This window comes from Anguilla rostrata, chromosome 3, assembly GCF_018555375.3.
Source record: "Anguilla rostrata isolate EN2019 chromosome 3, ASM1855537v3, whole genome shotgun sequence".
Lineage (NCBI taxonomy): Eukaryota > Metazoa > Chordata > Actinopteri > Anguilliformes > Anguillidae > Anguilla > Anguilla rostrata.
In genome coordinates this window covers 71027037-71052069 of record NC_057935.1, presented here as the reverse complement: position 1 = coordinate 71052069, position 25033 = coordinate 71027037, and the positions used below count along the sequence as shown (strand labels likewise).

General features: G+C 46.1%; 2 protein-coding genes and 1 non-coding gene across 6 annotated transcripts; 1 reads left to right on the top strand and 2 right to left on the bottom strand.

Annotated features, from left to right (window-relative positions):
- Positions 1-1598: 1598 nt before the first annotated feature.
- On the bottom strand, positions 1599-11364 carry hspd1 (heat shock 60 protein 1). 2 transcript variants are annotated; one of them, XM_064329607.1, is made up of 11 exons: positions 11224-11364; positions 8681-8856; positions 7918-8253; positions 7457-7552; positions 6776-6869; positions 6516-6684; positions 6115-6214; positions 5004-5249; positions 4279-4453; positions 3551-3729; positions 1599-2958 (listed from the first exon to the last, which is right to left on the bottom strand). In XM_064329607.1, the coding sequence occupies exons 2-11, from the start codon at positions 8852-8854 to the stop codon at positions 2797-2799; spliced, it is 1731 nt and encodes a 576-aa protein (XP_064185677.1). In that variant the 5' UTR covers positions 8855-8856; positions 11224-11364; the 3' UTR covers positions 1599-2796. The 2 variants fall into 2 exon arrangements, with proteins under 2 accessions (XP_064185677.1, XP_064185678.1); XM_064329608.1 differs by lacking the exon at positions 11224-11364 and adding an exon at positions 9797-9946.
- A 316-nt stretch (positions 11365-11680) lies between these two features.
- On the top strand, positions 11681-24914 carry LOC135251805 (MOB-like protein phocein). 3 transcript variants are annotated; one of them, XM_064329610.1, is made up of 10 exons: positions 16454-16592; positions 18785-18920; positions 20407-20469; positions 20660-20760; positions 21095-21137; positions 21524-21610; positions 22860-22939; positions 23090-23201; positions 23618-23774; positions 24025-24914. In XM_064329610.1, exons 2-9 carry the CDS (start codon positions 18861-18863, stop codon positions 23747-23749), a joined length of 678 nt encoding a protein of 225 aa, XP_064185680.1. In that variant the 5' UTR covers positions 16454-16592; positions 18785-18860; the 3' UTR covers positions 23750-23774; positions 24025-24914. The 3 variants fall into 3 exon arrangements, with proteins under 3 accessions (XP_064185682.1, XP_064185681.1, XP_064185680.1); XM_064329612.1 differs by lacking the exons at positions 16454-16592; positions 18785-18920; positions 24025-24914 and adding exons at positions 11681-11996; positions 14595-14750 and having other exon boundaries at positions 23618-23749; XM_064329611.1 differs by lacking the exons at positions 16454-16592; positions 18785-18920; positions 20407-20469; ... (5 more) ...; positions 23618-23774; positions 24025-24914 and adding exons at positions 11839-11996; positions 14595-14750; positions 15136-15225; positions 15429-15618.
- Positions 17834-17951, bottom strand: LOC135252082 (U5 spliceosomal RNA). Its single transcript, XR_010329312.1, has one exon. It is a non-coding gene; the product is annotated as a U5 spliceosomal RNA (small nuclear RNA).
- Positions 24915-25033: the final 119 nt, after the last annotated feature.

Genomic DNA, 25033 nt, shown 5'->3' with positions numbered 1-25033 from the left:
GGCACGTGTTGGTTAATACAAAGCTTTCCATGCCATTGTTGCAGTACTAAGCTATTTTCGTCCAAGTGATCAAAAAAACTTCAATTTTTAACGTTACTATTTGATAGGAGGGACACAAAGAACTTGTAGATCTGGATGTGGGTATGCCATAAACCTTTGGTAACCACACCAGATATTAAGAGTCAGCTGGTAAAATGTACATTATACTGAAATACTGAACGTACCAGTAAATTAAAGATAGTCTATCGTTTTAAAGTTCCCTCTTGGAAAATCACTTTGGAGATAAAAGCCTGAGAAACAAAATGATGGACACTACTTAAAGAGAAGCTGAACACCAGACCATCTGACAGGTAAAGCGTCAATAGTGAAATCAAGAGATGCATACTTAAGACGTTTTAAGGAACAGTCAGCCGGAACGCAGTCGCCCCCGACCCAAGAACTAACAGGTCAAGATTCTGAAACACTACGCCGACTCTTCAGAGCATTTTATTTTTATTAAATACATTTTACAGCTCTTACACTACACTATAAAACAAAGGTTAACGTTGAATCGGCACTGCCATGTCTTAGCGAAGGACGATGCATTGTGCAAACACGCCACCACCGTTAGATGTTCCGTTGAGTAGCCTCCCCATGCACAGTCATTTTTTGCCACTGGTCAGGCAGAAGCAAACACTTGTATGCAAAAAAACAAACATGTACGCTATAGTTATGCGATAAATATCAGGCACGATATAGTGCTGAGCATCCAGTGGTGGGTTTCACAGAGCTAGAGTGGAGATTACTAATCTTTCAAACCACTGTGCAAGAGGATGCTCACCACTCAAACGCCCCACCCCATGTCCCTCCATCTCCAAAGACTGACGGTTCAAGCTGTTACCGTCAGTATATAAACTTGCATTTTTCTCTCGATTTCAGTACAGGCTGCATTTCTGCATTGGATGGACTGCATTTATATAGCGCTTTTATCCAAAGCAATTTTGGATAAAATTGATGCCTCTCATTCACCCATTCACACACCCACGGTGAATGGTTGCCATGCAAGGTACCAATCAGCTCGTTGGGAGCAATTAGGGGCTAGGCGTCTTGCTCAGGGACACTTCGACATGCCCAGGGCATGGGATCAAACCGAACCGGCAACCCTCCGACTGCCAGACAACCGCTCTTACCTCCTGAGCTATGTCGCCCTGCATTGGGAACAGAAAACTAAGAAAAGGGCACACACACCCACCCTCCCCAGCAGCTGGTACAGAATCCAGATCGCCCAATTCCAATTGTTATTTGCAGCCCTGGAGGCCCTAGACACACAGGAATGAGAGGCCGTTATTCAGCCGGCATTAAGTCTCATCAGCGAGCACCAGCGCCCCCTACTGGTCGATCGGGCATTCACATCTCCCCTTGGCGCGTGAATCTTCCGACCTTTAAACTGCAGCGCGATTAGCGGCAGCCGACATCACGTGCATGAAAGTAGCGCGCGTGCCTTTCTGAGCTCTCCCGGACGGAAGCTGGTGGCAATGAGCGTCAACTTAATAAAAAAATAATACGATTAAGAAAAGGGGAACGAAGCACAAAAAAGCACAAACGTTAAACCCACACGCTTTCTCAGACCATCATTCAAGAGAATGATTTGCAGACCACCACATTTATTCAATTTGAAATGGCAAGTTTAGTTACACTGCAGGACAGTTAACATACTAGGGTAACCACCGTTCTTCTCCCGGTGCGGTTACCATTGCTAATTTGGTGAGCCACGAAAGAGCTAAAATGACAGACGTTAGTCCATGCAGTTGTGCACTTCTAGACGAAGACATCCATCAAATCCAGTGAACTGCCCTCCCTAGTGCCTTTGTACAAACAGGAAAAAAATGCCATTTAACAGCAGTAAACGAGGCACTTACCATCTAGGCGAATTTCAAAATGAAGCGGTAACCCAAACTAATCTTTTCATACGGAACATCTGATGTTGACAAGGACAAATCCCAGGTTTTCGGACACAATCATGACCATGCCAAAGGACAAACAATTAAAGATATTTTAATAGATTCTCAGCCGGAAACGGTAATTACCGGACAAAAAAGTACTTCGGACAGCAATGGGCAATACAAAAAAAACCAAAAAAAAAAACCATAATATACACGTATAAAAAAATGAACAATGATCAAGAGATTAATTATCTTTTCTGACAGAAGTGCCCGGGACCTGGAATGAAGTTTGGCTGCAATGACAACGCTCCACTGATCTGTCGATCCTTCTGGCCTTCCAGGCTAGCAGTGCTCGGGTAGCTCTACCCCAAAAATCCTGAAAAAGGGTCTGATGGAGCCAAAAAGGGGAACAGACGCTGCATTTTAGTGTTCTGATAAACGATGGCAACACTTTCAAAACTCACCAGAACATCAAATTCCATCCATAAAAATAAAGAAACCAGTGGTAAAATCAGCATGTGTGCATTTTCATCGATGCTTGAGGGACAGACAGCGCTTATGAAGATTAATTTGCGATCACAGTCCGAGCAAACCGCGTACCACGTTCACGTATTCGTGTGAGATGATGGGGGGGTGGGGGTGGAGCTGGGGGTGGGGCACAGGTGAGCCTGGTTCACAGTCTTCAGGTGTTTTTTTTGAAAAAGGGGGTACAGGGCCAAGGCGGAGGTGGGGTTGTTTGCGTTTCCACTTCTTCAACGAACTTGGTATCGTAGTCCAGCAGGTCGGAAGGGGGAGGGGCCATTCCATTCGGCCCCACCTGACCCCGCCCCCTGCATGAAGTCTGGCAGAGGAGGGTTCCGGGAGGGGCGGGGTTTTAGAACATGCCGCCGCCCATGCCGCCCATGCCTCCCATCCCCCCCATGCCTCCTGGCATGGCCGCTTCCTTCTCGTCCTTGGGGATCTCCGTGACGACAGCCTCCGCGGTGGCCAGCAGGGAAGCGACGCCGGCGGCGTCCATCAGCGCCGTCCTCACGACCTGCAGGGGGAGCCAGAGAGCCTCAACCGCTGCACTCTACCGACGTCGTAACATAACATAACATAACAATGACGAGAACAGGCCACTCAGCCCAATGATCCGTCCTGTACGTTTTCATTCCAACTAACAAAACACACCTCATTCAACAGCAAGAGATCTTGTCGAGCAGCTAATTAGCAGAATCAGGTGTGCCTATTTAGGTTTGAAATGAAAACCAAGAGGATGACAGATCTCTAGGAACAGGGCTGGCTACCACTGCTATGAGAGGTTAAGCCTCAAAGGCTGCTCGTGTACAGAACCCTGATCAGAGATCAGTGTGGCTGCTCGTGTACAGAACTCTGATCTGAAGATCAGTGTGGCTGCTCGTGTACAGAACTCTGATCTGAGATCAGTGTGGCTGCTCGTGTACAGAACTCTGATCTGAAGATCAGTGTGGCTGCTCGTGTACAGAACTCTGATCTGAGATCAGTGTGGCTGCTCGTGTACAGAACTCTGATCTGAGATCAGTGTGGCTGCTCGTGTCCCGAACCCTGATCAGTGATGAGCCTCTCAGCGGTACCGGGATGTATCTGGGCTCGGGTACGGGTCGTACCTTGGTGGGGTCGATGATGCCCTTGGCCACCATGTCCACGTACTCCCCCTGCATGGCGTCGTAGCCCAAGTCGACCCCGCCCTGCAGGATCTTCTCCACCACCAGCGAGCCCTCCACCCCCGCGTTCTTGGCGATGGTCATGGCCGGGATGCGCAGGGCGCGGCGGATGATGTCGATGCCTGCGGAGGACGGCAGGGGAGGAGGGACAAAAATATCAGGAACCGCGACCCAGCTCAAGAGCTTACTCATTCATATGAGGTCAATAAAGACGACAAGGATTTTTTGACAGAGAGAGGATGAGTTTTGCTGATACTGATGCTAAAACAATGCTTTCTATAACAGCACTGATGCCTAAACAGATATTAAAGATTTAAGTATTTGCCTTAAGACTTAAGGCAAAGAAATTGAACAATTCCATTTTTTTTACTCAATTGTTTAAATTATACTTTATACTTATACCATTACCCTTTGGTATTTTGACATTCCTTAACGTTCGTTAGCTAGCTTGCCAATGGTACCGGCTGTCACTAAGTCGTCAGAGCCAGCGTCACATTAAGTGGTGTGTCGGGAGGCGGAAAACAGTACATATTTCAACTGGAAGGCTCAGGCGTTGTATTTGTGGCACCAGAAAGAGGCACCAAAATCTGCACTGGGCCAGTAGGAGTTATACGGGCTCCGGTGCCGTACCGGTACCGGTTTCGGGTTGCCCAGTCCCAGCGGTTACGCACCGGTCTTCTGGTCGGAGTTGGCGGGCGAGATGGTGTCCAGGGCCGGGATGCAGCGCAGGAGGGCGCAGCCGCCGCCGGGCACGATGCCCTCCTCCACGGCGGCCCGCGTGGCGTTCAGGGCGTCCGTCACCCGGTCCTTCTTCTCGTTCACCTCCACGTCGCTCGTGCCCCCGACCTGCCGGACGAACAGAGACTCGCCCGTCAGCCGAACCGCGATAAAAACGAGCGTCGCGTAAACGCTGTTCGCTGTTACGCAGCGTTGTGCAGGTTCACACGCTTACATTCTCCTGCACTACACCCAAGACTGCCAGCATCTGACAAAATTCAAACATGGACACTCAAACTACAGTGAGAAGTTCCTCATTCATGTACCAGTGATGATTTAAACGTGTACAGCTGATGTCTGCAGGCCCAATTCATTTCTCCATTCTGTCTTAATGAAGGTGTGTATGCTGCACAGAAAACTGGAACATTGGAGCAAATGAGTCTTGAGTCTTTTCTACAACTCCGACCTCCACAGCTAATCAAATCCCTGATTTTAAAAACAGCCAATCGAATCCAGCCACCTTAGCTCCTCTGAACCCTCACCCCTAATCCCTGACTTTACCAGCCAATCAAATCCAACCTCATAAGCTGCCTGAACCTTCACCCCTGATCCCTGACCTTAACAGCCAATCAGATCCAGCCTCATCAACTTCCCTGAACCCTGAACCTTGACCCCTGACCTTAAGCACGGCCACCCCGTCGGACAGCTTGGCCAGCCGCTCGTTGAGCTTCTCCTTCTCGTAGTCGCTGGTGGTGGTCTCCAGCTGCTCGGCGATCTCGGCCACGCGCTTCTCGATGGCGGCGGCGTCGCCGCGCCCCTTCAGGAGCATGGTGTCGTCCTTGGTTACCGACACCTCGCCCACCTTCCCGAAATCGTGCGCCTGGATGTCCTCCAGAGCCAGGCCCGTTGCGTCGTCGCCAAACACCTGGGGGGGGGGGAGGGGGTCAGCTCGTTAGCCCAGTGTGACCCTCATGTCACCTCACATGACCTCGTCTGAACCAATCAAACGGTGCTCTCCTGGGAAACCCAAAAGCACATGACAGGTCCAGCCATTAAAAGATAAGCCGGGCCCTCACTCCGCATTACTCGGGTGAGAAGGAGATTGTGTTGGTGAACACAAGCAGGTCACAGTCCATCAGGGATACAACATTCTGCAGTTCAGTCACTTGAGTGTCACGCAGTACGCTTAAAGCAGCTGGGAAATATTTTTCCACCACTAGGGCCGGGCAATATATCGATATTATATCGATATCGTGATATGAGACTGCATATCGTCTGGGATTTTGTATATCGTAATATCGTGATATGGCAAAAGTGTTGACTTTTCCTGGTTTTAAAGGCAGCATTACAGTAAAGTCATGTCATTTTTCTGACTGTTCTAGCTGTTCTATTATTTGCCTTTACCCACTTAGTAATTACATAGGCGTTACTGATGATTATTTATCAAAAATCTCATTGTGTAATTTTGTGGAAGTACCAATAGTCATCTCCACAATATCGATATCGAGGTATTTGGTCAAAAATATTGTGATATTAGATTTTGTCCATGTCGCCCAGCCCTATCCACCACCCAATAATTAGTCTTATTCACCATTTTCCAGTAAAATGTCCTTCATCTCAGCATGTTCCCATCAATAGCCATTTTACACTGATGTGCATTAACAGGTTTTTTTTTAAACCAGGTTACCAGGTGCAATTATCCAGCTAACTCAGTAACCCTGGAATATGATACAGGTGAAACCGGGTCCTGGAATGAGTGCCAAACTGGGGTGATGTATAGCTTTACTCACAGTGCCCCCGGTGGCGATGGCCATGTCCTGCAGCTGGTTTTTTCTGTTGTCTCCAAACCCTGGGGCCTTCACTGCTACAACCTGGAGCCCCACCTTCAGTCTGGAGACAGAGCACAAATTAGGGTGCGCACACACGCCCACACACATACATATACACACACGACACCACTGCAATTCCACTTCCAAATATAGCAACCTTATTTTCAGTCCTGATACACAAATAGCCAGCACTTCCTACAGCACTGGTAATATAATTATATTCAGCCACCCTGAAGGTTTTTCCATCACTGAGAGTACCAGGCAGGACGATGCATGGACGGACCAGGAGGTCGATTTTTCCCATCAGAGAGAGAAGCGGACAGGTCGATGGGGTGGAGGTTTGGGGGGGGGGGGGTGCAGACCTGTTGAGGACCAGGGTGCTGAGGGCTTCCCCGTCCACGTCCTCCGCCACGATGACCAGCGGCTTGCGGTGCTGGTTGGCGATCTCCAGCGCGGGGACGATGCTCTGCACGCTGGAGATCTTCTTCTCGCTCAGGAGCAGGTAGGCGTCCTGGAACTCGCACTTCTGACCTGCCGTCGGGGAGAGGAGCAAGAGGTCAGGGGGTCACAGAGGGTCAGGGGTCGGCGAGGGTGAAAGGAGGAGCCTAAGGCAAGGCCTCACCTTTGGCGGTGTTGATGAAATAGGGGGAGATGTAGCCCCGGTCGAACTTCAGCCCCTCGATGATCTCCAGCTCATCGTGCAGAGTTTTGCCATCCTAGAATCAGACCAGGCAGTGGTCACCATTCATGAGCTCAGAAAACATTTAAACTCCTATTCCAAGCTAGTTCTCTATTGCCATAACACAAAGTGTCAGTCATTAATGAGATTTATTTCCTTAAGCAGTGAGCAATGCAGAATTATACAAATGAGCAGCTGAGGGAATAGACACTGCAGCCACTGTGAGGCCGACTACACCCAGCCTACAGGAACCATTCCAATCACTTATTCTACACATTCCTCATCTCCTCTGTCCTCTCCTGACCCAGAAAGCGAGCCAGGACTGCCATCTTTGAGGATATCCCAACCCGTTAAATACTCTTTGCAGGAGCTAGGAGGCTCCTGAAGGACGCCTGAGCAAAAAAACGTGACTGCGTCCTTTGAGGGAGTATTCCCCCCCCCCCCCCAGAACATGTGACATATATATGATTGACATCAACAGCCTTGAATCATCCTTTGGGTGGAGCTAAGGAAGCGAGGAAAGGATGCGAGGAGATAAAATAGGTGATAGGAATGAGCCCAGTGATCACCCCCCTTCCCATGAGCCACTCTGGGACCGACTCCCGCCAGCCAATCGGAGCCCACCTTCACAGTGATGACCCCCTTCCGGCCCACTTTCTTCATGGCGTCGGAGATGATGGTGCCGATCTCGCTGTCTCCGTTTGCGGAGATGGTGGCCACCTGGCGGGAAGCAACGAAAAAGGAGACAAACTTTCAGTCCCAGTCCTGCACAAACCAGAGCCGTACCTTCACAGGTAAGAGACTAGGCCTGAAGATGAATGTCCAAACAAACGCTCAAAATTTTCAGTTGGGAGAAAATAAAAAATTTTCCACAAGTCTTTCAATGTTTTTTTTTAAGAAAATGGAGAATGGAGTGTTTTCAGTTTTAAAATAATGTAAAGTAATGTAAAATACTCATGACATAAGAGTTTCTACTCAACACAATAGAACTTGTATTGAACAACAATACTTGATATCACCATGGATGACCAAAAATAACACAGTGAGGGTAACAGACACCTGACCCCCAGAGGCCCTCTCCTTACCTGTGCGATCTCCTCCGGCGTGGTGACGGGCTTGGACAGCCTCTTCAGCTCGCCGATGACCGTCTCCACCGCCATCATCACGCCGCGGCGGATCTCCACGGGGTTGGCGCCCTTGCTGATGGAGTCGAAGCCCTCCTTGGCGATGGCGCGCGCCAGCACGGTGGCGGTGGTGGTGCCGTCGCCCGCCTCCTCGTTGGTGTTGTTGGCCACGTCCTGCACCAGCCTGGCCCCGATGTTCTTGTACCTGTCCTTCAGTTCGATGCTCTTGGCCACCGTCACGCCGTCTTTGGTCACCTTGGGGCTGCCCCAGCTCTGCTCGATGATGACCGTGCGACCCTGCGGGGGGGGGGGGGGACAACTGACATTTAGATTTACGCAGAAACAAATACCTAAAACTGACGTGATGGACAAATCTACAGAAGGTAATGTGAAAGAATATGCACCATAAATATATATATATATTTTTACAAATAAAATATACTACGGCTTCCAGAAAGGAGCCCTCACTCTGTTAAAAATCAAATGGATCCCCTCCTTCTCAATGGTTTCAAAAACTTGACCTGACAGAGCTTTGCTTCACAACTCAGGGAGGGGATGAGGGCATGGTTTCCAAAAGCATCCCTTTTTTGGCTGGAAGAATTAATATTGTAGTTCACAGGTGTACATTCAACCGACAGTAAAACCTACCAATGATGTCTTAAAACATTACAAGGTTCTCATTGGTTGGTTTCGCCTCTAACACCCCTTTCCCCGCCCCCAGTACCTTGGGTCCCATGGTAACCGCCACAGCATCAGCCAGCAGGTCCACCCCCTGGAGCATGAGAGCTCGGGCGTCGGCGCCGAACTTGACGTCCTTGGCGTAGCTGCGGGTGAGGTGGGGGGCCAGGGCTCGGCACACGGGCCGGATCTGTTTCATCACAGCAGGTAAACGCAGCATTGCTGGGGGGGGGGAGGAAGGGAGAGTGTCACATTTAAACCTCAGTGTTCCTTAGCAACCGTCCATTCATCCACAATATCAGCTCAATTTGATTTATTTTTTTGGCTTTTATACTGACATGGTCCATGATATTATTATTACAAGTCATTCGACAAGAACGGCCGACCACATTGTCACTTCAAACTGACACGCGCAGGGGCACAATTCTGGGGACGTTATTACAAGCTGTGTGCCGTTAAGTGAAAATCCGATTGTTACACCGATTCTGTTCCATCAAACCCTGAAGTTAGGACGTTGATCAAACGCCGAATTTTGAACCGCATTCTAGAATGAGGTTGCAACTGAATACTGACATCATCGGGTGCGGACAGGGAACTAGTATCAAGTGTCAAACCAACAGACATTGGTGTTACAGGGAACTTTCACCCTGATGTCGTTTTGAAACACTCCCTCCCCACCAAAATCCACCGCGCAGTCTTCAAAATGTCTAAGAATGTTTTAAAATAAAGAAATTAAACCGCGCCACCATGTCAACCTGTTTACTATGACAACGTGATGGATTGTGTGCATGTGTTTATGAAATTCGAAATAATATTTTCGTCAAGCCAGTGAGCACACAGCGATACATTTTAATGGAAACTGGACGGTTACTTATTCGCACAAACCCACGCGTATACACGGCCATGTCTCACAAGGTCACTCAAAAAACTCACTGTTAGCTTCTTAGTTACAAAACTGCATTGTCCTTGTACATTTTCAAGGTCACTGTAACTTCACATTATACAACAATACCGGCTAGTCGATGTATTTACTGAACTCCAATATGAAGATTTAGTTCGCTTTTAATTAAGGCGTTTTATTCTGCTTGAACAGTAACTCAAATGAATGACACTGCGTGTGACAATTAGCTATACAAGTGCCCGTGCACGCGCTTTTACTTACCTATTCACGAACTAAAAGGGGATAAGACCAAATATCACACTGAAAAAACGAACATGTGCAACAAGATTTCAAACGGCAGATTCCTTCATTATGAAAGCGTGTGCGCCAAGCTCTTCCGGATCATGCCCACGTGCAAACCCGGTCCTAGTACGTCATTACACAAGGTCAAAATCGTGAGGCGAATTGAGCATGCACGGAAACTACTAGAAAGAGAGTCAGTGACACTGAAGAGAAGAGATCTTCATTACAAAATATTGTACCTTGGCAATCGTCACCCAATTATCCCCTAAATCGTCGACCGAAAGCTACATCAATGAAATATCTGGCTCAATAACGGCAAGAGTTCTTCTATAAGAATTATTAAAATGCACCAATGTCTAGCTGTATCAACTGAATTGTACCTAGTAATACTAAAAAGCATGGCGCAAGCACGTTACCGTAACCTTACCTTACCTTAACTAGTTAGATAATGGGACTTGCTAGTCGAGTAGATGCTTTTAGCAGTGGATTCTAAATAGCTAACCTTACATGGTTAACTACAGGTATCCTATAAGTAAATAACGAAGCAGATTTTCATTGATATTGTACCCTAACATTAATGTATCCCTCAAGCCATAATATGCGCACTTGCAAGTAATTTTGGTTAAATGGTGGGCATCCCAAATAATTTAGCCAATTCTTAGCTGACTGTATCTCAGGGATCCCTCCAGAAAATCTTAACTTCCAACAGGAACCGTTAGCTAAATCACAACTGTTCTAAAGCGGGAAGTTAACCAACATATATAGACGCTGAAGGGCCAAGCTTCACAGAACTCAGTGAAGCGTTTCCCCCCCAGAGTAAAGGCCATGAATAAACACCATGCTGTTAACGTTAGCTTATGAGACCTTGCGCTGGGTAAATGAATAGCCGGCTGCATACTCAAATTCAAGTCAATGAAACAACGTTAAAGCTTTTCGTCATTAGCTGTTATGTAACCCCACTTTAGATTACGTACCTATCCAGTCACTTTTTTAAACCACACTTAACAATTCAATATCGCTAACCCGGTCAAAATGTTACAAAGTACCGTAAGAATAAAACAGTCATTGCCCGCTAAGTTAGCTAGCTACAGGTCGCTAGATACTAACGTCACCCATGCCACAACAAGCATGTCAAACGTTACCATGATCTTTAGTTCACTCAGAAATAACGTCGTTACTGACACTGCCTGGCGAGGTTAGACAATCCGGAGAAGGCACGAAAACCTTCACACTTGCTGCACTAAATCAAACTCCCAAGGCCAAATCGATGGCTAGCAGCTAGCTAGCAAACCAGCGAGCGCTAAATGCAGTGTTGCAGAAATTAAATCGTTATTACCCGTCACATGAATAGCACACGTATTTGCTAAAAGGCGTTTCTGAAAGTACCCTCATGCCGCAATACTTACTGTTGAGATGTGGCAATTAAATTAACTATGATGTGACAGAAGTCTGCTCTGATCGGCAGTCTCGCACGGAATGTTAAACTGAAGACGTTTTGCTACCTATCAACCCAAGTCGACTCAGGACACTGCTGCGCACATGGTTCTCTCCATCCGGGTAACACGCCGGCAGGCCCCGCAACATGCATAAAATAATATGCACACACGTTAGACGAAATAAACGTTGTCTCTTCGACCTCGTTGAAAAATCAGAACTGCACACACGCTTTTCACAGTTTATGAGTTATTTGGCGAAACATGTGATTTGAAACGTTTACGAAATACATATCAATATGTTCAATATTCATGCTCGTTCCTGGGCTGAATTTCTAGAAACTTCTTGTTATTCCATTGGAGGAAAAAAGTTTAGGGGTCATGGGTTGATATTGTGCAATGTTGATGCAACCATATGCAGATAAATGTTAGATTTTTACTGCATATATGGATATATTCTGTTAACATTATGTATGTCCCCCGCAGCTATTTACGTGTACTGATATCAACGCGTGCAATTTTAAACTGCAATTATACTTGAGAAGATTCTAGACAAGAAATTGAAGGAGAAATGGGGGGAGGGGGTTCAAATTTGGAAGAATAGCCGCGCATGCGCGTCATATTTCTGGATATTTCTTCACGTGGAGCGTTTGTACCTGCTAGTATCAAGCGTGTGCCTGTCGCCTACTGAATCCTTGTGTAAAGACCTCGAGGGCTTGCACATTTTGCACAAACGCGCTGAAATGGTAAGAGTATTGATCAGCCACTGGTATGTTACTTATTAAGAAGAGACGAGATGTTGCATGTTATAATATAAATTAATTCGAGTTGCTTGCGTCCCATCATAGTGCAGTCATAGCTGGATTGAGTAACTATAATTCGTTCAGTTGCAAGGTCGACTAGGGTATTGTCGTAATTATTCACCTGTTTGATATCTGAATGTATATTAATAGCTCGCTAACTAATACTAGCGATATCGGATACATCCAATATTTTGGTTAAAATCTATGATATTTGCCACTCTCTAAGATTTCAGTAGGAAGCCAGCTATCTAACGTCACATGGATGGGCCATTAAATGACTCCCTAAATTATTCTAGCTAGCTTTCTACCATTTATCGTGTTTAAAATTGATTTTGTTGACTGGGAATTTGGTCAATTCGGCAGTACAGTAATTCTTTAGCAGTTTTGTTGGTAACAAGCTAGCTAGTTGGCTACCTATAGTAGGCTATTAGAATCAGTAAGCTGGTGTTTCAGTTTAAAACTCGTGCATTTAAGTTGGGTCAACATCTAGAGTCTTATTTTATTTTTTACCAGAATTGACTTGAGTAAGCTTTTGTTTTAACGTTACTTAAACTCGTTAGGCTGTTACCTATTTTTTTACAATCTATAGCTAGCTAGTTACACAAGCAATTGTATCCGGGGCAATGTGATTTTGCAAGCTAGTGCAGGTTGTCATTATGAAGCTAGTCTAAGGCAATTTTAGTTCTATCTCTAACGTTATCAAACTAATATTCAAACGTGTATTTACCATTGTCATACCATTATTTTCAGGATTATACGACTAGGACTAAGTGCATATTTCAACCCACAAGAAGATCGTCATGAAAAGTAGTTGTGCGCATGTGCAGAAGGCCTCAAAGTAGTTTCTGTAGTCCGCTCATTTTCCCAATGACGGGGATTTTTAAAACCGGCGTGCAAAAAAAAAAAAAAAAAACCTCGTCATACCATTATGAGGTATGGTATTTCTATACAGATAGTATGATCTGTGTGAAGCAGTGTGCGATCTTTTACCAATGTTTTAAAGGATTTTTAGATCTCTTCAATATTGTGTTGTTGCCCGAGTGGAATCGTTTTGCTTCTGAAACGGCCGATATCAGTATGTTATCGTTTGAAATATTGTTGCAGGTGGTGGTGGTGTTATGTGTAACACATGACAGTGGCAGCTGAGGAATTAATGAGCTATGTGGAATTTGCGTGGTCCCACCATGCAGTTAAATTCTCGTATGAATCTCCTTTTCAGCTTTCTTAGTCTGCTTCACTTCTTCATTCATTGTCATTTTTGGTGGTTTTTCTTTGTCACGTTTGTCAGTTCAGTGTACTATGGGAGATCAGTACTTAGTATGCGATGTGCTGAAATGAGCCGTTTTTAATCTTGTTTGGATTGGTCCAAACATTTTGTTTTCTGGTTCAGTGCCCTCTGTCCTTTGGTTTACCTGAAGATGGCAAACATTGACAGTATCTCTTCTATTCTCTGTAGAACCAACAGACTGGAACTTTACCCTCCCATCCCCCACCCCCTGCATTCCCATCCCTTCCCCCTCCTAAATGGCTTTTTGTTGCGGGATGACCTTCACTCAAGGTCATGAACACACATCAGACATTTTGTAATTTCAAGTGAAGCAATCTGAATGCAGCTTTCCAAAGACAGCCTTTGAATCCAGTCACAGGCTGATCATTTTGAAATGCTGTTTTTAACCTAGAGAATTTTTCCTATCATCTTCTTAAAATTGTAACATCCAGCGTTCAGTAAGAAACTTCCACCATTTCCTCTGTATGCACTGTGTACTGATAACGAGTGAGAGAGATCAGCAATACAAACGGGTTTGAGAACTGAAAAGTATTACAGAGGGAGCTATTTGTTTAAAAAGAGCCAATGCACATGATAGTGAACATGTTGTATTTGCTTGGCTTCTCTCTAAAAGACTGATCTAATGGCAAATGCAGAGTATACTCAAAATTACATTACAGGCATTTAGCAGACGCTCTTATCCAGAGCAACTTACACAACTTTTACATAGCATTTTACATTGTATCCATTTATACAGCTGGATATATACTGAAGCAATGCAGGTTAAGTACCTTGCTCAAGAGTACAACGGCAGTGTCCTTACCCGGGAATCGAACCTGCAACCTTTCGGTTACAAGCCCAGTTCCTTACCCACTGTGCTACACTCCGTCCTGCAGAGGTGGGCAACGAGGGCTGTATTCGTTTCTGGTTTCCACGCCAAACTTCTGGCCGTAATTACTTAATTAACCCTAACATTTACACCATCTAGCATTTTTTGCACATTTCTTGATAAGCGCATCAATGACAGTCAAACTCTGTTCTTGTGTATGTATATGAAACGTTTTTACTGTGATCTACCCAACGAGTGAACCAGCGTTGGCGTATGCAGACAGTTAGCTCATTTAGACATGGTAATTGGTGGAAACAAAAGCGTACATACACACTGACCCTCCAGGACCAGAATTGGCTGCCTGTGCTTCAAATGAAACTGAGAGTCCAAAAATGGGTCTTCTTCCCCACCCCCCAACTCAATCACTCCGTTTCTTTTTTTGCAGGCATTCAGGAAGTTCCTCCCCTTGTTCGACAGGGTCCTGGTGGAACGGCTGGCCGCGGAGACGGTAACTAAAGGGGGCATCATGCTTCCGGAGAAGTCCCAGGGGAAGGTGCTGCAGGCCACGGTGGTGGCAGTGGGCCCAGGGGCCGCCAACAAGGTGAGAAGTAATCCTCTCGGTCAGCGGGTTCCCGGCCCTGTTCCTGGAGATCTACTGTCCTGTAGGGTTTCACTCCAACCCTAACAAAGCACACCTCATTCAACAGCTAGAGCAGGGCTGCCCAACCCTGTTCCTGGAGATCTACCGTCCTGTAGGTTTTCACTCCAACCCTGACAAAGCACACTTCATTCAACAGCTAGTGACCTCTTTGATCTGCTAAGTAGTAGAATCAGGTGTGCCAAATTAGGGTTGAAATAAAAACCTACAGGACAGTGTAACTGCAGAAATGGGGTTGTGATCCACTGCCCTCGATGGTTTGTTTTTCCGAGACTGATCTGGGTGGGTGGACAGGATTGACTAACCCGTCTGCATCTGCCCCATTCAGGATGGAGACATTCAGCCGATTAGTGTCAAAGTTGGGGAGAAGGTCCTATTACCCGAATATGGAGGAACTAAAGTCATTCTGGAGGACAAGGTATGCACATTAATGTCAAATGTCAGGTAATTCTGTTTGCAGACAGTTTGTCTTCACTTTTGAATAATCAGTCAGTGGCATTTTTTGGTCACACATCTCATTAAAATTGACATGTTTTACCAGTGTAGGAGTCTGACATAAGTAGCCTATATGATGAGGTGGCTGTAAATCTAACATTTCAGTTTTTCTTTTTTCTTTTTCAGGACTACTTCCTGTTCCGTGATGCTGATATCCTGGGCAAATATGTAGATTAACTTCCTTCCCTGACGTTTAACCCCTGAATCCATTTCATCTGAAAGAGAAGAGAAAATGGTGGCACTTCTGTGTATTTTCTATGTCATTCAATTGTATATAATGATTGTTTTCTTATAATAAAGTAAACATTTGGGTCCACATGGGGAGGGTTGTTTTTGCATAATCAGTAGGGTTGCCAGATTGTCTACACTTTTCTCATGTACTGTTGTCCTGATTGTGCCAACCCAGTTGACTACATTGTTAAAGTAATTACCACTAATTAAACACAGACAATGACTGACAGCTATGTTCGCATGTTAAATTCAGTCTGATTATTTAGGACTATGTGGACATGCAGCAGTGTTTTGAAATGTTTGGGGGACGTCAGGTTTTGTTTGAAGCTGTAGGTAATAGCCTACAGTATAAACGAGCTGTTGTATATTTAACTTGCTCAGAAATTAAATGATATTAATATTTTCTAGCAGAGGCATATATTTGTGAAATAAAACTGTTAACCATCATGTACACAGTTCAAATGAAAAAGTGAAGGTTCTAAAGTGATTAAATTTGATCATGGTCAGTTATCTACCGTCTCTATCACTGTTGGGAAAATAGCCCTTCTCCCTTAACATTCGGTCTCATTTAAGCGCCAACTTCTTGAACTCCACCATCCAGGATGCCTCGTGCCCACGCCACATAATAAACCGATTTAGCACTGAATTTAATAGCCTATTGAATTTGCACAAACTACGAAAATTAGCTCTCAAGAAAACACTTTGTCACAGCATTAGAAAACGGAGTACGCGAAAAAATGGTAATGACCACGAACTGTGCGAGACTCTTGCTGCCATTTTGTTACGTATCCAGCTCACACAACCTCACAAGTAAGTTTTGGATCTCGCCCACTTTCCGGGGCTACCGTAATTAAAATCACGTTCGCGACCCAATACACATGTTTGTGGCTTTTGACTGCTCTAAAGACTGGCAAAAAAACAGAAAAATTACTGCAGAATGTTCCAGCATCTGTCTCCGGAAGCAACAAGACAGTTGTGGGCCTAGCTAGCCGAAGAAATACAGAGGGTCCACCAAAGGCGAAAACAAGTCGGACGGAAGAACAAGCAGTTTTTGCTTTGGTAAGAAGTGTTCGATTCTAGAGGTGAAGGGCAAAGGTTTTAAACCGTGAGTGGGCAGCTAAAATGTTAGTCTTCAGTTGAAGTCATTCGTCTCTTTGCCAATTCCTTCGCTACTTGAGCTAATAAAGAAATAAACAGATGGGCCTACCCATATATGTGGGTGGGTTTGTAGCTTGATACGAGGGACAAACAGGTGTTTAGTACAGACATTAGTATGGGTTAGACTCGAAATCCCACCCTTTGTTGGCATCGATTCAGAGGGCTGTGTTTAACTTAGTTTAATGTACTGTAATTAATTCATGTAAATGTGAAATTTGCGAAATATCGTAATTCGGCTAAAGACACCCAACACCACAGCTTTTTACGTCGCCGACATGTAGGCTTTGCAAACCTATGAGTCTAAAAAGTACTCTACTACCATCTAGCGGTAAAGTTTTTATTCAAGTCATTGTATTGTCGCGATTTAAATTCACCCGCATGGTGCATAATGCTTTCGGAACTTACATTAATACAAAACATAGTTTGCTTTCTATAGCTAGGAGGTTAAATGTTTGTTTTTACGTTTTTTTGCAATCCCCTTATATTAATCACTAAATAGGCGGACTGTGTTGTGTGGTTTTATATTGAGTTTACCAGGTAGCTGCACTTCGCGGTCGGCTTCTCACGCTTCAATTGTCTATTGCATTACAGGCATTTAGCAGACGCTCTTATCCAGAGCGACTTACAGAACTGTTTACATGGCATTTTACATTGTATCCATTTACACACCTGGAGCAATGCAGGTTAAGTACCTTGCTCAAGGATACAACGGCAGTGTCCTACCTGGGAATCGAACCGGTTACATGCCCAGTTCCTTACCCATTGTGCTACACTGCCGCCCTATTGTTGATAGACAATAGGGCGGCAGTGTAGAATCCACCGTTGATAGACTGTTGATAGAATCCACCAGTGTAGCCACCATATGCGTATTAGCATATTCATGAATAAAAATAAATAAATAGCCTATTTTAAAGTGACATTTGGACAAGTCCCTTGCACACTAAAGCTTATTCATCTCCTCCGTCTATATATTAGACACGATTCTTACAGAAACCTGTCCTCCAACATTCAGGTTTTATTAAATCGTAGTTGTCGGTAGTATCAGTATGGAAGCAGTATACTATAGTTTAGAATGAGTTAACACAGCAAGCACCTTTTGAGACATTGAAGCAAATTTTCTTTTCTTTTAAACCAGCATGGGAAGCCCCGCCGTTAAGCAGGGCTAGCAAAAAATTAGTTGATACTCATAAATGTTCCTCTCCACGGAAATCTTTAGTAAAAGGCGAAAGATTTATACGATCTGAAGAGAAACCAGAGTGTACTGAGGTGCTAACGACTTTGGTAGGGGCCGGATCAAAGGCACCACTTCACACGTTGACGGGTAGAATACACATCCGAAACAACGATCGTTCTACTGATCGGAGAACTGTTCTACGTGTGGTATATATACCGTATATGAATGGATTTGCATTAAAAATGTTATCTTGAGCATAACTATGAAGTAAAACATTTAATATATAGCCCGTGTATACTAGTGCACTGTGGGTAATATTATTACGCATATGTGACGTCATTTAACCCTTTAGAGTATGATTGCAAGGTATTGTCTGCTTTTGAATTTTTGTTTAACGTTTACATTTCAACATTCAGTATCTGCTTACTTGCTCAGTGAGATCTGAACTATTTTAAAAGTGACTCAGTTGCTATAACTGAGTAACGTTAGCCCTTATATACATGGTAACTTGTACAGCCTTTTTACATGCAGCATTGGTTAGCTGTTGGTATATAAAGCTTTGATTCTAAGAATATACCTTTCATATAACATTTTATTAATGATATTTTCATTGCACAACTATTATAAGTACGGTAACTGTTCTAATAGGAGAATGAGGCAAATCATAGAAATAAAAACATTTAAGAGGTATAAGAGGGGTTTAACATTTTGAGAGGAAAGTTAGTTACATTATGGTATCGGCCAATATAGTTTTAATTGGCTGTGATGCGGAATAAATTATAAAATTTAGAATAAAATTGTTTAAACTGGTGCTAACATTAGTCAATTTGCATTTATGAATGGGGGGTGAAATGAAGTACTTAAAATAGCCCAACGTTTACACGACCTACATATGCAAGTAGTTCACGTATTTGCCTAGTACTGCTCTACAGTCCCTCTGGTGGCGTGATGCGACACTGCAGCAATGCGTCGGTTGTATCCGGGATCCTGGCGAGATGGTCATGGCGGAGGGTACTGCAGTTCTGAGGAGGAATCGGCCAGGAACTAAGGCCCAGGTAACACAATTTTGCTTTGAAAAGTGGTGGGATAGGGCCATGAGACCCCCGTGGACCGAATGTGCCCGAATAAAGCGGGAGAATGTATATCGATCCGGCCTTTTGAGCGGGTGTCGGGACAGGAGAGGGCTACTGTAAATGTAGCTAGGCTAACTAGCTAACTCACTCGGCTGCCTTGGCAGTAAGGGTCAGGCCTAGCTGAGTTTGGTAGCAGTGTAGCGGTGCTAAGTGCTGCCCATTTCACGAGCTAGCTCGGCTACTCGCCGCAAACGACTTGTTCATTTGCTAAGGAAGTTTTGCTAGCTAGCATAGTGTACTAGCACAGACCTAAAAGCAAGACCTCGATATACTCGGTATGTAGACTAACGTTACCTGGCCCACATAAATGTTAACTAGGTAGACTGGGTTAGTTAGGGTAATGTTAGCTAGTTCCTTGTAGTGGAGAAGATTTTTCAGCTTTTGAGGTAACGTTTGTAGTACCAAATATTTTAACCATACAGTCCACTGTACTTGACTAAGCTTGCTACCTCGCTGTTATGTACAACACAATTGAACAAGCTTACCATTCACGTTTGCCTATCTAGTGTGATTTTAATTATATAAATTTAAAAAATGCAATAATCGTCAAGTAGCATGCTATGTTCTTTAATAACGCCCACATTAGTTTGTCGATGATTCTTTTAACCAAGAACCTTTCCCCCCTAAACTAGCTTGGTACACATCGAAATAAATTGAGCTGACTAGCTAGTTAGCTTCCAATCTCATTTTGTAAAAAATAAAACAAAGATGAATGTTTTGAAAAATTGAATGATTTGTATTATATTTTTCACTGACTTGAAAGTGTGGCTATAATGCTACAATCGGATATAATGCATCTGAAGCTGGTCTTTGGATTATCAGGGCATTGGTATAGTTAAATAGCACAAGGCTATATTAGCTACTAGTCTTCAACTGAATAGTAAATTCAGCTAGTAAATTAGCTAGCTGACGCTGGCTGCTGCTTTTGCCAGCTGTCTTCGTCAGGACAACTGAAGCAGCAACTGATGTCATCTTGACCGGAAAGAACCCGGTGGTCTGTTCGCTATTCCTGTTCACTATTACCCCGACTACTCCCGTCTCCGCTAGCTGACTGTACCATAGATCGGGGGTGCGCAACAAGCATAGATCCCTTTCCGGATTGTGTGCGAACTTCTACTCTTAATCATTTAATGAGCTCATTCGTATCTTGATCCGACATTTGTACAAGCAGGAGCTATAGTCGTACACAGCGAGTGTATCCTATACGTTCTGTTGTGCTCAAGTACAGGAGCGAACCAGCTTCGTTCATAGAGCAGCCAGAAAACTGAAACTAAATCGGCTGGAACAAAAACCAGCACGCAGACCAACCCTCCAGGACCGGAGTCGTGCACCCATGCCATTGATTATGGGTGGTTATGGTATATATTCCGTTTGACGCCATGGAAATGACTCATTTCTTCTTCTGCAGGACTTCTACAACTGGCCCGATGAATCCTTCGAGGAGATGGACAGCACACTGGCTGTACAACAGGTGTGGTTGCTAACAGAAAACAGAAAGCTTTTTTGAGCCACCAGCGGCAGCTGGGTTTAAAGGCAGTTTAAAATGCTTTGCTTACATTTGTTAGACACCATTTGCTGGTCCACTAAGTTTTATAGTTCTATAGTTGTGTGTGTGTGTGTATTTTAAACGTACCTTTGGAAACCCTGGTTTCTCTACGCAGTACATCCAGCAGAACATTCGCTCGGACTGTTCCAACATCGACAAGATCCTGGAGCCCCCGGAGGGACAGGACGAGGGCGTGTGGAAGTACGAGCACCTCAGGTACTCCGGACGTTTCGCCCTCGCGTGCCAGATTACCTGTTAAGTTCCTGAAAGCTTGTGTCATTCTTTTGAAATTGCACAACATAAATTAAGTTGGAATGAAACATTGCATTTATATAGCACCTTTCCAGATGCTCAAAAGTGCTTTTACAGTGATGAGGGAAACTCTCCTCAGCCACCACCGATGTGTAGCACCCACCTGGGTGATGCACGGCAGCCTTTTAGCACCAGAACGCTCACCACACATCAGCTGAGGTGGAGAGGGAGAGAACGATTTTTAATTAAATCATGTCCATTCCCTCTCACCCCACCCCCATCTTCTTTGCTGGTACAGACAGTTCTGCCTGGAGCTGAACGGACTTGCAGTCAAACTGCAGGTAAGGTTTATTACACCAGCTCTCAGATATGACCCCTTCCCTGTTGCCAATCCGTAAACTTCATTGCTTGAATACCACATACCACTTAATGATAAATTTGTGTACGTAAGTTAATTAGTGTGGTGAAAATAGCTGCTTCAACTCATCTCATTAGCTATTTTGATGGGCACTCACATTCTCCCACTGTGAATTTCTAATTTTGCTGTCCTCGTATGTAACCATGTCACTGAGATGAGCGGTCTTGGGGTTATTTTCCAAAAATTGTGGTTTTCGAAAACACCTTCAGCATGATTTCTGTAGACGTTTACTTAACGTGAATATGAGTGCACAGTAAAACGTGTTAGACGCCCTCTTTCAGTGTGTGATGTGTGTTCCTGTGTCCGCAGAGCGAATGCCACCCAGAAACATGCAGCCAGATGACTGCCACAGAGCAGTGGATCTTCCTCTGCGCTGCTCACAAGACTCCCAAAGAGGTGAGTGCCAACAATCCCAGAATCCTCTGCTTCTGTTTAATAGAGCGGTCCTGGAGCCGGTCTTCTTTCGAGGCTGTGACTCTGGAACCGGCCTTCAGTAGAGGTGTGACTCTGGAATGGGCCTTCAGTAGAGGTGTGACTCTGGAATGGGCCTTCATTAGAGGTGTGACTCTGGAATGGGCCTTCAGTAGAGGTGTGACTCTGGAATGGGCCTTCAGTAGAGGTGTGACTCTGGAATGGGCCTTCAGTAGAGGTGTGACTCTGGAACCGGCCTTCAGTACAGGTGTGACTCTGGAATGGGCCTTCAGTAGAGGCTGTGACTCTGGAATGGGCCTTCAGTAGAGGTGTGACTCTGGAATGGGCCTTCAGTAGAGGTGTGGACTCTGGAATGGGCCTTCAGTAGAGGTGTGACTCTGGAATGGGCCTTCTAGAGGTGTGACTCTGAATGGCCTTCAGTAGAGGCTGTGACTCTGGAATGGGCCTTCAGTAGAGGTGTGACTCTGGAATGGGCCTTCAGTAGAGGTGTGACTCTGGAATGGGCCTTCAGTAAGGTGTGACTCTGGAATGGGCCTTCAGTAGAGGTGTGACTCTGGAACCGGCCTTCAGTAGAGGTGTGACTCTGGAATGGGCCTTCAGTAGAGGCTGTGACTCTGGAATGGGCCTTCAGTAGAGGTGTGACTCTGGAATGGGCCTTCAGTAGAGGTGTGACTCTGGAATGGGCCTTCAGTAGAGGCTGAGTCTGGAACTGGCCTTCAGTAGAGGTGTGACTCTGGAATGGGCCTTCATTAGAGGTGTGACTCTGGAATGGGCCTTCAGTAGAGGTGTGACTCTGGAATGGGCCTTCAGTAGAGGTGTGACTCTGGAATGGGCCTTCAGTAGAGGTGTGACTCTGGAACCGGCCTTCAGTAGAGGTGTGACTCTGGAATGGGCCTTCAGTAGAGGCTGTGACTCTGGAATGGGCCTTCAGTAGAGGTGTGACTCTGGAATGGGCCTTCAGTAGAGGTGTGACTCTGGAATGGGCCTTCAGTAGAGGTGTGACTCTGGAATGGGCCTTCAGTAGAGGTGTGACTCTGGAATGGGCCTTCAGTAGAGGTGTGACTCTGGAATGGGCCTTCAGTAGAGGCTGTGACTCTGGAACTCACCTCATTTAGAGGCTGAGTCTGGAACTGGCCTTCAGTAGAGGCTGTGACTCTGGAACCAGCCTTCTTTAGAGGCTGTGACTCACGCTTGCCCTGTGCTGTGCCCACAGTGTCCGGCCATCGACTACACCAGGCACACGCTGGACGGCGCTGCCTGTCTTCTCAACAGCAACAAGTATTTCCCCAGCCGGTGAGTGTGCCTCTCTCTCTCTCTTTCTGATGTCACTACCCCCCTAGTCATGGCTCTAGCCTATCCTGTTCCACTCTCTAATCATGTGATCACCCTCCACTTGTGCTATGTTCCTGTTGTGAGCTGTGAATCCTCTCCCCCCTTCCGCAGAGTGAGCATTAAGGAGTCGTCCGTCGCCAAACTGGGCTCGGTGTGCCGGCGAATCTACAGGATATTCTCCCACGCCTACTTCCACCACCGCCAAATATTTGATAAGTATGAGGTGAGTCACCGATTTTTGGGTGAAGCCGGTCCCTCTTTGGGGTGTGGTGAGAGCCAGTCGGGTGTACTGGAGCCCCCGCAGGAAATGGGGCTCCCAGGGGAGGGGTTGATGTAGCTGCTGTCAGCAGCGCTTGTGTAGTGAGATGGTCCAGGAGCTGGACGTCTTATGTCTAGGACTCCTGCTTTTGTGCCCTTGACTCACTTAAACTGTAAATATAAACTTATATGAAGAATAAGCCATCCTGGATAAGGGATTTATTTAGTAATGTGCAGCGATAGCATTTTATCTCCCATCTGTGCAGTTAATCTTACTGTATTCTCTCTCCCTCCCTTACTCTCTCTCCCTCCCTCTCTCCCTCCATCTCTCCCCCCCTTCCCTTTCTCTCTCCCTCCATCCCTCCCTCCCTTCCTGTGCAGAACGAGACGTTCCTGTGTCACCGGTTCACGCGCTTCGTGATGAAGTACAACCTGATGTCCAAGGACAACCTGATCGTGCCCATCCTGGAGGAGGAGGTCCAGAACGCAGCAGCGGGAGAGAGCGAGGCGTGAGGCCCCGCCCCCCGGCTCACCCGAGGCCCCGCCCCCTCCTTCCTCACCCGAGGCCCCGCCCCCCTCCTCACCGGAGGCCCTGCCCCCTCCTTCCTCACCCGAGGCCCCGCCCCCTCCTTCCTCACCCGAGGCCCCGCCCCTCCTTCCTCACCCGAGGCCCCGCCCCCTCCACACCCGAGGCCCCGCCCCCCTCCTCACCGAGGCCCCGCCCCCCTCCTCACCCGAGGCCCCGCCCCCCCTCACCGGAGGCCCCGCCCCCTCCTTCCTCACCCGAGGCCCCGCCCCCCTCCACACCCGAGGCCCCACCCCCCTCTTCACCCACCCAGCACACACTACAGTAATGCCCCGTGAGGGCAGGAAACTCTCCTAACGTCACAGAAACGCTGCAGGAACCTTCAGTGTCAGCCAGGGGGCGCTCACACACAACACAGAGGTATTAAAACGCGCACACAGACTGACACACGCACACACACACACACTCACACGTATGTGGTCTCCTATATATATATATAATATATATCTCTATATTCCACTGTCCCAAGTCCTGACACATCATGGCCTCTGTAATCTGGTCTTCACTTTGGGCTGGCCTGCCCAGCCCTGCTCCTGGAGATCTGTCCTCGCTGTCAGGTGAACAGAAGCGGCTGGCGACTCCACGTGTATCGGAGGAGGCATGTGGTAGTCTACACCCTCCCCAGACCGACAGAGGATAGCACACCGACCAGGACTGTGTGATACACATGGGGAATTAGTATAACGACTAAATTGGGGAGAAAATGGCAAAAAAAAGAAAAACTAAGCGCATCTGATTCCACTAATTAGCAGCTCATTGAGCGCTCTAGCTGTTGAATGAGGTGTGCTTTGCCAGGGTTGGAGTCGAAAAGCTGCTGGATAGTAGATCTCCAGGAACAGGGCTGGGCTGCCCTGGCTTTGGGCTTCTGGGTTCTGTTCCGGCTGTTTCTCTCTCTCTCTCTCTCTCACTCATCTCAGCGGTTAAGTTATTGTGTGGGCGGAGTTATTGTGTGGGTGGAGCCACCTGCCCACGTCACTCAGGGCTATGGCCCCGCTCGTCCCACTTTTATACTTTCTTTTTGTTTTTTTTTTTAACGGACTAACGTTTGTTGTTATTTTCATTGTATCTGTTAATTAAAAGTAATGTTACCCATCCCGGTGCGTCCTGGTTGTTGGGTTTTGCTTCACAATCTCTGGTTGCTGAAAGTTTGCCGTATTGGAATGTAGTTATTTCGGTGACCTTTTAATGCCGTACAAGAAGAACTGAAGGGC

What these genes read in the sequence shown, in the direction of transcription:
- hspd1 (XM_064329607.1), bottom strand. Translation starts at nt 8,854, where the DNA reads ATGCTGCGTTTACCTGCTGTGATGAAACAGATCCGGCCCGTGTGCCGA. An exon ending in AGCACCCTGGTCCTCAACAG is followed by an intron (nt 6,215 to 6,515) that starts GTCTGCACCCCC and finishes CTCTGTCTCCAG; the next exon opens with ACTGAAGGTGGGGCTCCAGG. An exon ending in ACGGGGTGGCCGTGCTTAAG is followed by an intron (nt 4,454 to 5,003) that starts GTCAGGGGTCAA and finishes TTCGTCCGGCAG; the next exon opens with GTCGGGGGCACGAGCGACGT.
- LOC135251805 (XM_064329612.1), top strand. An exon ending in GCACACTGGCTGTACAACAG is followed by an intron (nt 20,470 to 20,659) that starts GTGTGGTTGCTA and finishes TTCTCTACGCAG; the next exon opens with TACATCCAGCAGAACATTCG. An exon ending in GACTTGCAGTCAAACTGCAG is followed by an intron (nt 21,138 to 21,523) that starts GTAAGGTTTATT and finishes CTGTGTCCGCAG; the next exon opens with AGCGAATGCCACCCAGAAAC.